Source organism: Carlito syrichta, unplaced genomic scaffold, assembly GCF_000164805.1.
Source record: "Carlito syrichta isolate Samal-C Ts95f unplaced genomic scaffold, Tarsius_syrichta-2.0.1 Scaffold310050, whole genome shotgun sequence".
NCBI classification, from domain to species: domain Eukaryota; kingdom Metazoa; phylum Chordata; class Mammalia; order Primates; family Tarsiidae; genus Carlito; species Carlito syrichta.
The window spans coordinates 753321-769748 of NW_007254146.1; the positions used below are offsets into that span (position 1 = coordinate 753321).

The 16428-nt window shown below is 39.4% G+C and overlaps 1 protein-coding gene across 5 annotated transcripts in view; it reads left to right on the forward strand.

Moving 5' to 3' along the window:
• The first annotated feature begins 298 nt into the window (after window positions 1–298).
• The window catches only part of CD46 (CD46 molecule), a 34538-nt gene continuing 18408 nt past the window's right edge, over window positions 299–16428 (forward strand). For all 5 annotated transcript variants that reach the window (XM_008068305.1, XM_021717699.1, XM_021717700.1 and 2 more), the window contains exons 1-5: window positions 299–526; window positions 7003–7191; window positions 7820–7922; window positions 10994–11079; window positions 11871–12068. In XM_008068305.1, coding sequence (XP_008066496.1) covers window positions 394–526; window positions 7003–7191; window positions 7820–7922; window positions 10994–11079; window positions 11871–12068 — 709 coding nt within the window. In that variant the 5' untranslated portion in view covers window positions 299–393. The remainder of the gene's footprint in view (window positions 527–7002; window positions 7192–7819; window positions 7923–10993; window positions 11080–11870; window positions 12069–16428) is intronic.

A 16428-nucleotide genomic window follows, 5' to 3' on the forward strand; every position in this document is an offset into this window, starting at 1 on the left:
CCTGGGTCACAAATACGGTGACGAGCCAGCCCTTTCCCGCAAGCCGCGTCAGGCTTCCTGGTTGGTCTGCAGAGAATTTAGTAGGAAAACAGCGCCGATGGAGGGGGGGAGCTGACAGCAGCTGGCAGAACCGAGGGGGAAGCCCCCAGTCGGGGCCTCGCCCAGTCTTCTAGACGCCCAATGGACTGCCCCTCCTCGTCGAGGCCCCACCCCATGGCCCGCCTATTGGTCACGACCCCTCAGGTTCAACTCACTTCCGCCCCGGGCGCGGCTCAGGCCACGCCCACCTGCCCGGAAGCCCCCTCACAGTTTGTGAGTTTGGGGATTGTTGCGTCCGATAACCGGACCCAGAAGGGACTCCCTCGCTTGGCTTGGCTCTCAGTTTTCCCGCTCATGTCCGGAAAAATAACGGCGTCTACCGCGCCGCGTATGGCGTCTGCCTGCCAACGCGAGCGTCCTTATCCTTCCCAGAGCTTCCTTGGGTTGTCCCTGGTGGCCCTGGTATTCCTGCTGTCCACATTCTCCGGTAGGATCTTGGAGGGGTTTTCTGGTTGGGGTAGAGGGCGTGGCTAGGGTTCTCCTAGGGTGGTGCAGTGCAGGGGTCCAAGTGTGGTGTGTGTGTGTGTGTGTGTGTGTGTGTGTGTGTGTGTGTGTCTCGAGGGGATGCGGGGGCCTTGCAGGGCCCGAGGTGAAAGCTTGTTTGGTGGGTGGTGGGCGCGGCCGACACCGAGGGCCTAGGTGTGTCCTCAGCAGAAGCTTGCTGCGTGTTTTCGGGATTGAAACAAGTCCAGATGGGGAGCTCGGGCCGCGTGCCCCAAGTGACGGCTTGCTCTGGAGGGCCCAGATGCATGGGAGTGTTGCTAGGATCCGTGCTGTGCCCGTGGTGAGTGAATGCTCAATGTTCTCTGGGCGGTGTAGTTGCTGTCTTGGTGGAATATTCTTGGCAGAACCCTAGATGAGGGTTCTGCTACGCCCCATGGGCTGGGGTTAGGAGAGCACGCGACTGGACAGGTGTTGCCCAGAGGTGTGCTGTGCACAAGTGGCCTGCCCTGCGGAGCCGACTGTGAACAGGAAAACTCATTGGTTGCTTTGTATAGGGTGTGCACGGGCTGTGGGGCAGGAGTGGGCACGTTGTACTGCTTGCTCGAGGCTGAGAGTAGGCTCTCGGTGCCTGGGGTTAAAGAGATGGGAAAGGCGCGCCGTGTTGTTTTGGGGGGGGGTTATTTTTGTTTTATTTATTTATTTATTTGAGTTGGAGTCTCACTCTATCGCCCAGACTGGAGTGCAGTGGCCGCTTCTGGCCACCGCAGCCTGGTGCTGGGCTCCGGCGATCTTTCCACCTTAGTCTTCCAAGTAGCTGGAACTACAGGCGTGCTCTACCACACCTGGCTTAAGTGAACAGTCCCACACTGGTCTTGGTTTACAGGTGGCTGCTGTTTTTCTTTTCTTTCTTTCCTTTTTTTTTTGGAGGGGGGGGTCATCTTCCTGTTCTCAGTTAATATAAACACTATCTGATTCTATTACCTTATGGATTTTTGGCATTTTTTTCCTTCTTTTCATTAGTTTGGTCATATTTGAAAGGAAATGTGAAGCAGCCTAAAAACAATGGTAGCCAAACCTAGTGGAAAATTAGTATCCTAAGGAAGGAGGATAGTATTCATCTGATTTTCCCCTACAGCTCATAAACTAAAGTTGGAATCCCACCTCACTAAATTTGTGTTTCATTAACTGGAATACTTTTTTAAAAGTAGATGCTTAGTGTATAAAACTTATACAATTGGAAGACAGCCATTTTGAATATTCTGGTATATTTCCTTCTGACTTTATGTGTACTTTGTAGGTATCTATGCCCAAGTTATGCTTAGGATCCTGTTACATCTACAATTTGTATGGTGCATTTCTTTCCTTAGCAACATGCCTTCACATATTGTCTTGTGTGTCCTGTGCTGGTCCTGTGGTTCTGCCTTGGAATATTCTGCTCCTGACCCACTGCATATCTGGCTCTTTCTTATTCTGCAAACTCATGTTACTCCTCAAAAAGAGACCTTCTCTGACACACACCCCCATCCCAGACAGGTACACACACATCCCAGCTCAAATCCTCCCTAACTCATAATCACCCTTTTAAAACTATCTTTTCTACTCTCTGTATCTCCTCAAAATATAGAGATCTTGCCTATCTTGTCACACATGTGGTTCCAAAATGCCCATTTTTTTGCCTCCGTGTTAACACACAGTATCAATATCTAAGTACCAGAAAATTAAATAAAATATTCTGCTGAGTCTTAGAGCCTAAGAAAAAGTTTCTCCTGGAAAAGAAACTTCCTGCCTCCAGGAAGGTTCTTTCAAGACAATGCTCAAGATAGCCTTTCTGCCCCACCTAAAAAACTAGGACAGGGGCAGCTGAGGGCCAAAATGGATCTGTCTTTCCTGTTTATGTAGACTCTCCAGGGCTCCGAATACTCTAGTCTTGCATCTGACTGATCATTAAAAAGTTAACTTTGAAGAGGGGTGATGAGGGTGGAAAGCAGTCGTTACAAGAAGAAAACAAAAGGAATCTGTCAAAGTTCAGGACCAGTCTCATTCCTCCAGAAGGGAAGCTGCTCTTTTGGGAAAAAAACCCAATCTCCTATTTTATGTAGTCTCTTCTGCCTATTTTAGTTTTTCTCTTTTTTCCAATTAAAGAAGCCAAGATCAATAAGAGCTTACACAGTAGCTTCTTAGTTTGCTTACTCTGTGTACTACAATGCGAAGAGAGCAGTACTTATCTGGTCAACTGATTACCATAATACTAGGATATAGGCAACACAGGAAATGGCTAAATTTCCTTTCTCTAATACATAAAGCTTTAGGATGATTATTTTTTAATATGAAATTTGAAGTCTTCACCATTGTTTTGTGTTTGACAACAGTGGTACTTTGAGTAGTTATTATTTGAGACATACTAAGTACCAGAAACTAGTACTAAGTACAACACTAATAGGTGTTGTGGCCACATGGATGAATGGAGTCGGCCATGTTAACTATTTAACACAAAGCATGTGAAAGCTACCTGAGAGATCTATGCAGGGGAGAGCCCAGGGAAATGCAATGGATCAGTTTCCCAAGGGAAGGCAGAAAATGCTTTCTAGAAGAGATGATGGGTGGATTAAATCAGGAAGACTCAACAAGAGTTGAATAAGAGTCACAGCTGACCAGGATGGGAGAGCATTCAGAGCAGAGGAAGCAGTGTGAGCAAAGGCACCAAGATGTGACACAGCTAGACTGCCAAGCTGCTCAGTGTAGCAGAGTCTGCCAAAGGAGGCAAGAGAAAGCTAGGCGACTAGATCATAGAATAATTATGCATAGCAACAGGCTCGTTAGAAGTAAACAATCACTATCATAAATTCAGACTATGATATTACCTGTTCTTTTAGGACAGTTTAAACCCTTTTGTTGGCACAACATAAATCTAAAGTACGGTTGGTCTAATTTCCCCAGGTGCAGAAGACAATTTCTTGAGGACTTAATTGCAAATAAAGTATGTCGTTTTCAGCAAATGGGCCCTCAATGAGTGGCAGTAATGGAAAGCAGTTTGGTAGTAGTTTACTGGTATAACCTGGGAACCAAGTTGCTGGCCCTGCCTCCTGGGTCTGCCACCTACCTGGAAGGCATTCCTGGGTCCTGACAGTGATAGGCTTTAAAAGTCCTTTAGACACATTAAGGAGACTTAGACATTATTGTGAGAGAACTGGGGAGCCAGTGAAAGGTATCTGTCTTGGAAAAGCCTTGATTACTATCATAAATATTACTGTGGTAGCAATATGAAAAATGACAGAAAGGTGGCAAGAGAGGTAAGGATACCTATTCAGAAACTCTTGTAACAATCCAGATAAGACATAATAGTGGCTTGAACTAAAAGTAAAGGATAGACCTAGAGAGACTGAGTGGGCATTTCAATTGTGGAGACATAACTTGTTTGCTGGGTGTGTGTGAGTGTGGAGAATCAAAAGTGACCACACATGGGCTTCATTGTATTATTTCAAATAGGATGACACATTTCAAGTGGAGCTGTGTGGAGAAGCAATTGAACATATAGGCTTGGCACCCCAGCTAGAGCTCTAGGGTGGACAGAGGGACCTAGCAAGGAGTCAGCTGGTTATCAGTGGTAATGAAGTTATGGGATTGTATATTCACCCTTGGGACCTACAAAGTGAAACAGGAGGTCCTAGAACACACCCACTAAGGACATTATCTTATCCCAATTGGCAGAGAAGGAAGAGTATCTAGAGGCCAAGCTGAAAACCAGCGTGGTGTGCTCTCCTAAAAGCCAAGGCGAGAGCTCTTCAGGCAGCAGAGAGTGATCAATAGCTCCAGATGCTATCAAGAGGGTAATGAAAACTTCTGAGGAAGTGACTGTTAGAATAAACCTAACAAGGAGGAGACCATTTAATGCCTTGGGAAGTAATTTAAGTGATTTTTGTAGACATAGAATCGAGTGAGAAGTGAGACATAAAATTGACAAATGTAGATGTTGGAGTCTCTTTTGAGGAAGCAAAAGTCTTAGTGTGGACAATGAAGGAAGCAGCCAGATGGTCAGGTTTCATTGCAATTCCAGCTGTGGTCAGATACCATGAATTTCTGGTGATACTAATTTGGCTATGTGTATGTTAGAGTTAATTTTTTTGCAAGCAGATGTGAATGTAGAAAAGATGAATAGTTCAGTGGATCCAGTGTAGAGAATTAATTGACTTTACTGAAACTTACCTGGAATTTTGGGGAATTTTCTGAATGCACTTGTCATATGATATAATGCCATGCAATGTTAAGGTATAGCATCACGGCTTAGTATTAATTACATAGCGAAATAGCCAGAAAAAAAGAAATCAAGATACTGTTTTTCTGGAGCTGGGAATGTTTAGTTTAAAAATCTTCTAGGAAGAAAATTCAGTGTTCTGAGCAAGAGAAGAAATTTTATTATAAAAAAGTTATATTGGCCAAAATTATTACAGTTTATAGAGCAAGTAGTCCACTGGTTGCCAAACCGAAAATTTTAAACTCTGCACATTGTTGATAGCATGCCTTCTCAATGCAGGTTAGAGAGAACACTTCAAATTAGCTAAACAAACCATCTAATTGACATTATTTTTTCATATTACATGCGAAACTCAAGTTAGGAATCTTTTTATCTGCTTTCAAGAGAGTTACTGAAATTGAATGCATAAAACAAAGGATGCATATGTAACACTGGCATGCCATTACTTGATTTCAGTTTTGGTAGTTCCAGGAAATTCTAGAATGATGTTATGCATTTGTAGCTGAAAGAGAATTATGTAGCATTTCTAGCCTTTTGTTTCCTATTGTAAAATGAGAATGTCTGGTTCAGGGTAGTCAGTAAATTTAATTTTAGCAATAAAATGTATCTCTATACAAATTATCTTTTAAAACAATGCTTTTAATTACCAGGGCTTTTTGTTTTAACCAATTGACTGAGGAGCATTCAGATATCAAGGCTAGCATAGTGGAAATATTGAAAATGTACTGCCAATAGGTGGATTGCAGGACATGATATAAATAAAATGTTGGACATTGCATATGTAGAGAATTTTAGAATTTAGAATATGGCATGAAATGAAGAGTAACATTTCACTTGGTTAGACTTCTCTTGACTAGTCTCCAGTGAGTAAGAAAGAAAAGCCTCCTCAGAGATCAAATAGATCTATTTCCTTAGGTCCTTCCTCAAAGGAGAAGTTTTTGTATTATTTTGGTCCTTTAGACTTTTACTTGATGTCTCCATCATCTTATTTTACATAGTCGTTATTAACAAATGTTTTAGGTTTATAAGCTCACTGATAATTAAAAGGAAACTGGATTGTTGAAGTAGAAGTGATACCACTCTAGGGAGAAGAAAAAAAAAAGATAAAAAACAGAAGTAAAAAATTCTAAAAACACAGCAATATAGTAGCTCTACTGTAGGAATATGTTGGATAAACAATCCAACAACTACTTCAAGGTCCATCTGAGGCAATTCATGATGTAGTAATCAATGAGGGAAGATTAAATTGTGTTCAGTGTTCAAGAAAGTGAAAAAAATATATAGGGCTATCCAAAGTAGTAAATTTTTATATGAAAATGTGTCTATTCACTTATAAGATGTTCAATAATGCACTTATATGAAATCTTAGAAATGAAATCTTACAATTTGAAATACTTTAGTTGTATCTACTTTGATCTATAAAATCCATTACATTTATTTACCCTCTTACCATACCATAGCATTTCTTGAACATCCACAGGGTAGAATATAGTAGAAGAAGAAGACATGGTTCTTGACCTCTAGGAATTTGTCTTCTAAGAGGAGACTGAGCCTGAAGTGACAAACTGTTATAAGTTTGTGTTTCCAACCGTGGAAGAGTAATCTGAGCAGAGTGCTATGTGCTATTGAAGACTTCTTAGAGGAGAGGGTACTCTTAAAATGAGTTTTAAAAAATGTGGGGAAAGATGCATACCTATGTATATTTTTAAAGACCAGAAGCATGGATGCTGTCTCTTTAATTTACTGTTGAATGAAAATTCAGTTTATTCCCAAACAAACCAAAACCTAATAGGATGTTATTTAAAACAAGCAGCTGGGCTCGGTGACTCAGCCTGTAATCCCGCGCCTTTGGGAGGTCGAGGTGAGTGGATTGCCTGAGTCCGTGGGTTCGAGACCCGCCTGGGCAACTTGGTGAGACCTCATCTCTACAATAAATCAAAATGAGCCGGGTGTGGTAGTGCGCGCCTGTAGTTCCAGCTACTTGGAATGCTGAGGCGGAAGGATGGCCGGAGCCCAGTGGGTCGAGGCTGCGGTGGCTGGGAGCGGCCACTGCACTCTCCTTGGGTAAAAGCATGGAATAATCATTCAAAATCTTGCCAAGGACCTTTCTGTTTTTTCTGTTCTACCAACTGCCACACCACAGTCCCTGGCTGGTGAAAATGATATCAGTACTTCATCTTCATGTTCTCTTATTCTCTTACCCCTAGATGCCTGTGAGGAGCCACCAACATTTGAAGCTATGGAACTCATTGGCAAGCCCAAAACCTATTATGAAGTTGGGGAACGAGTAGATTATACCTGTAGAAAAGGATTCTACTATGTACCTCCCCTTGCCACCCATACTATTTGTGATCAGAATCACACATGGCTACCTGTCTCAGATGAACCTTGCTATAGTAAGTAAACAAACTTCTTTTTTTCTGCTTGCTCTGGAGATTTTCACACATTTTAGCGTACATATTCCACTATGGAGATGTGGTGATTTTTTTCGTGCGAAATGAAGTTTAAGATAGCAGTATAGGCCGGCCTTGGTGGCTCAGTCTGTAATCCCAGCACTTTGGGAGGCCGAGGCGAGTGGTTGCCTGAACCCATGGGTTTGAGACCCGCCCGGGCAACTTGGCAAGACCTCGTCTCTACAATAAATTAAAAAAAAATTAGCCAGGCGTGGTAGCGCGTGCCTGTAGTTCCATCTACTTGGAAGGCTGAGGAGGAAGGATCCCCGGAGCCCAGTGGGCCAAGGCTGCGGTGGCCGTGAGTGTGCCACTGCATACCCGTCTGAGTGATAGTGAGACTCCAACTCAAAAAAAAAAAGATAGCAGTGTATATTTTCAGGCTGTGAGAAATTGCCAAGAAAACTTTTTCTTGGCAATTGGTTGCCTGGGTGAATATGACATGTGAGTTTGCCTTGATAATAGTAAACACAGAAAATATTCACATAAATTCAAAAGAGCAATGTGGAATTTTGATTTTAATTCAAATCTGTTAAACTGGATTTTTTAAAATTTCAAAATTGCTTTCTTTTAGGAAAAATTTGTCCATTTATAAGATATCCTTTACATGGCAAAACAATCTATGCAAATGGAAGTAATGCGTATGGTTATCAGTTGCACTTTGTTTGTGATGAGGGGTAAGTTGCTCATTAGAGGAAATGAAGTTGAATGTGAGTAATTTTATTTTTGTTTGCTTCTCTTCTAGCAGTCATATAAACTTAATTTAATTTTGCCATGGACAAGTTGTATTTCTAGCTAAGGAACTCGGGATTTTTATACAATGCTTGCTAGATCTATTAATAAGCCTATTGTAAGCATTAAAAATGTGATAAACATGCGACTTTATCCTTCACAACTGAGTGTACCCTATTTAATTCTGCCAACTCTTAGAGTTGAAGTAATGCTCACAGAAATGGGAGGTAAAATTGCCAACCAAAGATACACTTGTATCCAGATAACCCTGTAAGGTGTTACCAGACCAAAACTGACTTGGTTAGCCTTTACCATCATGTTGACCCAAATATCTCAGCTGAAAAACCTTATTTTTGAGACTGTTACAAAGAAGTGAAGTACTGAACACTCAATAATAGCTTTTGTTCTGCAGGGCATTTAAAACAGTATATATTGGAGATCCTGGACATATGAAAAGTGTGCATTTAGAGAATAAATGTAATTTTCTTAGTCCTTTTTCTTTTGTATTTTATTTATTTTTTATTGGCATAACAATTGTACATATTTATGAGGTTTATAGTGATATTTGGATACATAACGATCAGATCAGGATAATTAGCATAGCCATCATCTTAAACATTTATCATTTCTTTGAGTTGGGAACATTCAATATCCTTCTTTTAGCTATTTTGTTTCCTAATACCAGCCTAAGCACTTCTCACTTATTGCATTAACTTTGATAAATCCTCTAATTTATCAAGTGAACAGCTTCCATTCTGACCTTCCAATTACTTATCTCATTTATTTTTTTAATTTTTATTTATTTATTTATTTTTGAGTTGGAGTCTCACTCTGTCGCCCAGACTGGAGTGCAGTGGCCGCTCCTGGCCACCGCAGCCTTGACCTGCTGGGCTCCAGGGATCCTTTCGCCTCAGCCTTCCAAGCAGCCGGAATTACAGGCATGCGCTACCATGCCCGGCTGATTTTTTGATTTATTGTAGAGATGAAGTCTTGCTGCCCAGGCAGGTCTTGAACCCGCGGGCTCAGGCAATCCACTCACCTTAGCCTCCCAAAGGCGCGGGATTACAGGCTGAGCCACCGAGCCTGGCTTTCATTTATTTTTTGTTGGTTCTTTTTTCTCCCTGTAGAATGTAAGATGTATAGAATAAAAATCTTTTTTGTTGTTAGTACTGATATATCCCAAAGCACCTAGAAGAGGGCCTAGCACATAGGAAGCAATAAACACATTTGATAAATGGATAAACAACTTAATTAGCAAATAAATAAGTAAACTTGATCAGTTTCACTCATTTGTAGTTACGGCCTTGACATTCAAGTTTGAGTCCCCTGTTTCAGACTTTATTAATTGTGCAGCAGATGTTATGACATATTGGGAAAGTGATCAAAAAAATTAAAGTATATAATACTGAGACAAAGGAAAAATATAATGTCAGTAAAGATGGAGAGATATTTAATAGTTAAAATATACACCTCTATAATCAAGTTTTTAAAAAAGCTTTTAAATGTATCTTACTTATTTTTTTATTTTTAAATTGGTATCATTAAAAAACATGATTTGCCACTTGGTAGTAAACATTTATTCATTGATAATAAGAATGATAACTGCTAAATACAGGGTAGCCCTCTGTATCAGATGTTAGATTAGAAGTGAAGGTCATCATTTTGTTTATTTTTAATGAGAATTTATTGAAAATTATGCTCTGCATTTAAGAGTTTTAAAATGGAACAGGGTTCATCTCCTGTTCCTTCAAAGGTGTCACTAAGTGAGGGCATATGTATACACTGAAACTGCTTGTATAATCATCATGTGGGTCTTCTTAGCTTTTGGCAGGCAGATTTTCTGTTGCTAGGTAATTTATAAAGAAAAGAAGTTTATTCAACTTACATTTCTAGAGACAAGGAAGTTGGAGGGCATGGCAGCAGTGTATGGCAAGGGTTTTTGTGCCGCATCATAGCATGGTGAAAAGTGAAAGGAAAAGTGACCACATGCAAAAAAGACAAAGCATGAGGGTGGCCTCACTTTATAACTACCTGCTCTTGTGGTAACTAATCCAGTCCTGTGGGAATGAGAATTCACTCTCCTAGAGAATTAACCCAGAAGGCGTTATCCTTCTAAATGACCTAATCTATCTCTTAAAGTCTCCATCACCTCTTTACATTGTTACGCTGGCAATTAAATTTCAACCTCAGTTTTGGTGGGGACAAACCATATTCAAACTATAGCAGTAATATACAACTATATAGAAAGGATGAGTGAGCCTTGGGGGAAAAATCAGCTGTGATTATCTATGTAAGGCAGTCTCATTGATGGTTTTTTAACTTGGTCAAGTAAAAATATTGGAACATACGGTTAATAGTTACACAGAGAGAACTTGCTACACTTTGAAGGATACCAGTCAGTTAAGACATAGACCCTTCTCAAAGAAGTTGTAGCCTTATTGAGAAACACAGTATATACCAAGAGCTATCAAAGCAGAATAGTAAATGAGAAATACCAAATAAGTAGAATTATTCATGAAAATTACAATGAAAGTCCAGAAGGAAGAAAATTTAAATAATCAGGGAAGATTTCATTGAGTGGGGGTATTCCTGAGCTATTCCTAGAAAGATATTTCTGTTCTAGATAATATTTATGAGAACTAAAACTCACCTACCACTTACAACATGCCAGATGCTAACACATCTAATCCTACACATAACTCCATGAGGTATGTTCTGTTAACTTCTTTTAATGGTTGAGGAAACTGAGCAAGAGGAAACTGTCAGGCAAGACTGATAGGCACAGCAGATTTATTTAGACATCTCTGCTGTTGGCCAGTGTGTGTTCAAATGGAGAAACTCTTGGGTTAAATTGCAGATTTATTTAGCACTTTCATTTTACATTATATTGTTTAAGAAACTGCCCTCTTGCAAACTGCTGCAGCATAGAAAAGTAAACATATAAAAATGTCCTTCATTATTATGTATACCTTATTAACTGCTAAAGAAAACAGTATCCTTTTCTTTTTTCATTTAGTTTCTACTTAATTGGTACTCCAATTCTATATTGTAAACTTGAAGGCATAAACGCAGTTTGGAGCAGTAAAGCCCCAGTATGTGAAAGTAAGTAATTTTCTTTTTAAAATTTAGACCAGCAGTTCTCAAACTTTTTAGCCTCAGGACACTTTTATACTTTGAGATTAACAAAGACCACAAAGAGCTCTCATTTATGTGGGTTATATCTATTAAATTTATTATATTGGAATTGAAATGGAGAGGTCTTTACATAATTTATTCATTTTTAAGAATAATAAGCTCCATACACATTAACATGTGACTTTTCTAATGAAAAATAACAATTTTACCAAAAAAATTTGAGAATGGTGGCACTGATGCATTTTTGTAGATATCTTCAATATGCCTTAAATAAAGACTTGGATTTGGCCTGTTGTATTATCACACAATATGTAGCCTCTGGAGGAAAAATAAATCACTGTATACTTGTGAGGATGAGAGTAAAAAAGACACTAATATCTTGCTATTATTGTGAATCACCAATTTAGAGAGTATATATATTTATAAATTACCAAGCATTTTCAACCAGCACTCAGTTTTTATTGCAATCATAAGCATATTTTCTTATTAAACTGTCAGCATCTCTTATGGCGACTAGATCAAAACAGCATTGTCTTACAATGAGTTATGTTCTGAAAGTTCATTACTACGTTAATGTTTTGAATTTGAGAAATTACATTTCTCAAAGAAACTCTCTACTATATGGATATTGAACTCACAGCTTGTAGAAATCCTAATTGATGAGTTTATTGGCGGCAGTTCATAGGACTTTACTAATGCTGCCTTAATCTTTTACCTTCCCTTTTGCCTTTCATTTGCTCTTTTTTCCGCTTTTAAAGAGATTTTGTGTTCACCACCTCCAAAAATAAAAAATGGAAAATATACCTTTAGTGACATAGAAGTATTTGAATATCTTGAAGCAGTAACTTATAGTTGTGATCCTGCACCTGGACCAGATCAATTTTCACTTGTTGGAGAGAGCCAGCTTTATTGTTCTGACAATGCAGTATGGAGCAGTGATGCCCCCGAGTGTAAAGGTAATAATCTTTCAATTATTTCTTTCTTCATTTGGAAATACCCTGGAAAATTTGTAAATAGTTTTACCTCCAAGTAAATAAAGCAGGCTACAAAATTGGTTTCTATTTTAATTTAATATGGGTTAATTTAAGTCAAACAATAGTTTTAACTGTGTTCTTGGCATTTAATTTTTTTTTTTTTTTCGGAGTTGGGGGTCTCACTCTGTCGCCCCGGCTGGAGTGCAGTGGCACGCTCATGGCCATCTCAGTGTCAGCCTGCTGGGCTCCAGTGATCCTTCTGCCTCAGCCTTCCAAGTAGCCAGAACTACAGGTACACGCTACCACGCCCAGCTAATTTTTTTATTTTTTAAAATTTTTTAATATTTTATTTTAAAGATGTGTGGTACAATTCAGGATTAGGTATACAAGTAGACATCATGCAGGTAAAGTTTGGGCCTCCCTTTGGTCCCCATTTTGCCTGTTTTGAGATCAGTTCCCTTACTGATGTTATGACGTTCTCCCCCCCCCCCCAGTATCTCATTACTGCCAATTGTTTTTTACAGTATTATGGTAAATCAAACACAATTTATTATACTAAATTCTTTCTTGTATGCCTAGATCCTTCTCTTGCCATTCCAATGACTTTATCCTGCAGTCAATCCTCTTTCTCTCCCACATTCTTTTTTTTTTTTTTAATAGAGATGTGGGGTAAATTCAGAGGTTTATTTTAGAGACGAGGTCTCGCCAAGTTCCCCGGGCTGGTCACAAACCGGCAGGCTCAGGCAATCCACTCGCCTTGGCCCATTTCATTTTATATATTGTGAAGTACTGTGTATGTGCACAGTTCTTAGGATTTTTTTGCTTGAAAGAACCAAAAAACCCAACATACAACTGGCTTAAAAATAAGAAATTTTGACTGAGCCCACGGGTTTGAGACCCACCTGGGCAGCGAGACCTCATCTCTACAATAAATCAAAAAATCAGCTGGACGTGGTAGCGCACACCTGTAGTTCCGGCTACCTGGAAGGCTGAGGCGGAAGGATCGCCCAGCAGGTCGAGGCTGCAGTGGCCGGGAGCGGCCACTGCACTCCAGTCTGAGCGACAGAGTGAAACTCCAACTCAAAAAAAAAAAAAAAAAAAAAGAAATTTGTTCTTGTATTACAAGAATCTAAGAATTCTGGCTACAGGTAGACTAGAGTAGACTATAACAAACTAACCCTCTCACCAATAAAAATAATAAATTTTTAAAAATAATATTTTAAAAAACTCAAATGTTTAAAGTACTATGAGTGACCAAAAACATGAAGACACTAGAGGGAATTTGCCCCCAGAAAAAAAGAAATCACTTAATAACAACAAAATATATATCAATTTCTAGTGCACATCGAACATTTTCTAAGGTAGAAGATATTCTAGGCAATAAGACAGTTTCTTACAAATTTCACAAACTTGAAATCATTCAAAGTACACTATCTGATCACAATGGAATGAAAGTAGAAATCAATAACAAAGACATATAGGCAATTCCCAAATAATTGAAAATTATGCAAGACACTTCTAAATAACCCATGGGTAAAAGAAGAAGTCAAGAAGAAAATTATGAGTGTTTTGAACTGAATAAAAATTTTTAAAAAACCAACATAACAAAATACAGCATAGGTTAGAGGAAAATTTATAACATAAAATACTTATGTTAGAAAAAAAGAAACCATGTTGAGATATCATGATATCATCAGTTAGAATGGCTATTATAAAATAGACAAAAAAAAAAAAAAAAAAGATGCTGGTGAAGACATAGAGTAAAGGAAACTCTCATATGTTATTGATGAGAATGTAAATTAGTCCAACCAATGTGAAACACAGTATGGAGATTTCTCAAAAAACTAAAATAGACCTACCATATGATTGAGCAACCTCACTACTGGGTATTTACTTATCCGAAGAAAAGAAAATTAGTATATCAAAGAGATACCTGCACCCCATGTGTATTGCAGCACTATTCACAATAGTAAAGATACTAAATCAACCTTGGTGTCCATCAATAGATGAATGGATAAAGAAAACATGGTATATATACACTATGGACTACCATTTGGCTATTGCAAAGAATGGAAGTCTGTCATTTGCAGCAATAAGAATGGAACTGGAGGTCACTATGTTCAGTGTGAGTTAGCTAGGCACAGAAAGATAAATACCACATGTTTTCACTCATATATAGGAACTAAAAAGTTAATCTTATGAAAGTAGACAGTAAAATGATAGTGGAGGCTGGGAAAGATGTGTATGTGTGTGGGGAGGTGGTGAAGACAAGTTGGTTAATGGATATAAACGTACAGGTAGATAGAAGGAATAAATTCCAATGTTCTAGCAGAGTAGGGTAACTATAGTTAACAACAATGCATTGGATATTTAAAAATAGCTAAAAGAGAGGACTTCAAATGTTCCTAACACATCAAAATGGTAAACATTCAAGGTGGTGTATATTTGGCTTGATCATTACATATTCTAAGCATGTAACAAAATATCATATGTACTCCATAAATACATACATGTATTATTTATAAAATAAAAAAACTAAAAATTTAAAAAATTTTTTAAAAAGAAAGGTGCAATCAATGATCTAATTTTCCACCTTAATAAACTAAAAAAGTAGAGCAAATTAAATCCAAAACAAGCAGAAGAAAGGAAATGATTTAGAACCATGAAAATGAAAAGGAAAAAAAATGGGAGAAAATCAGTGAAAACAGCAGCTAGTTCTTGGAAATCAATATAGTGAATACACCTATAGCCAGACTGACAAATAGAAAGACACAAATTACCAAGAAAGAAAGGAGTGGCGGCAGTGGAGGGAGCCTGGCAGTGCACCCATCCCCCCCATTCCCTCCCCCCCGCAGGATACAATGTTTGCCGGAGGATTGAGAGGAAATGTTGTGGCCACAAGAAAGACTTCCTTGAAGGGAGCCCTGGCCGCCTTTAAGACCATGCCCTCATTACAGTCTGCAGCCGCAGTTGCTCCTGGACATGTCCCTGGTGATACTCCAGCTCTGCCACATGTTGGTGGAGCCCAACCTCTGTCACTTGAACCTCATGACCAACAGGGTCCAGCAGATTCAAAAGATGACCCAGGATGGGACGTGGCACACCCCAGGATGTGGGGGTACATTCTCTGGTGCCTAGTGTCCACAGAGATCCTGTGATCTGTGCCACACAGGACTGGGAGAAAGCAAGCCCCGCCCACGGCTTGGGATTTCTTACCTTTGCCTGGTGACCTCAGCACTGATGCTCAGGAACCTGCACATCAGCGTCTGGGAGAGGCAGCCTTCGAGAAAATAGAGGAAGCTTTTAGAAGTCATTAAATCAGATATTTGAGACACTGGAAACTAAAAATTTCCCAGCTGCATGGAGAGCTGTTCTCAGATGAGGACAGTCCCTACTATTATACAACCTGGACATGGTACTGATGGGCATGGTGCAGGGTGCCAGCCAGGCCCCTGTGGCGGCTGGAGGGCTTGCCGTGCCCAGGCAGGCAGCCTGCCCCTCAGCTCCAGCTGCAAATCTGACCTAGGTGAACTGGACTATGGATGGAGATCCTGGTGGAGACCTGAGCAGGCCAAAGTGGAACGACCACCTTGGAATACATTTGGCAGCTTCTTCTAAAGTTAAACATATACTTGCCCTACTGCTCAGCAACCAAGTTGACTGAAAATATTTCACACAGAGGCCTATATGCGGATGTCCATAGCAGTTGTATTCGTAATTACCCCAATGTGTATATTCATAATCATCCCAAATGTGGAAAAATTCCACATTTTCTTCAGCTGGTGAATGGATAAACAACCTATTTTACAATTGATGGACATTAGACTCAGCAGTAAAAAGGAATGAACTCCTAGTTCATGCAGCAACACAAGTGAATCTCAGATGCATCATGGTAAGTGAAATAAGCTGTATTCAGAAGGCTGTGATTCTATTCTATGACACTCTGAAAAAGTAACACGATAGGGACAAACAGATCAATGGTTGGCTGGTTGTGGGGGGTGGGTGGGGGGAGAGAGGAAGGGTGAATCCCAAAAGGGCATGAGGAAATTTTGGAGAGTAGTGGAACATTTCTATATCTTTATTTTGGTGGTAGTTACATGATTATTATTTGCATTCATCAAAACTCAAACAGCTGTACATTAGAAAGGATGAATTTATTCTATATAAATTATATTCAATAAACCTAACTTTTATTTTTTTTATTTTTTAAATTTAATTTAATTTTTTTATATCAATATTTTTTATTTTGATATTATGGGGTACAGTTTAGGGTTAGGTATACAAATATGCTTTGTTCAGGCACCCTTGTCGATAAGGGGTGTCTCCCCATCCCCAGACAGAT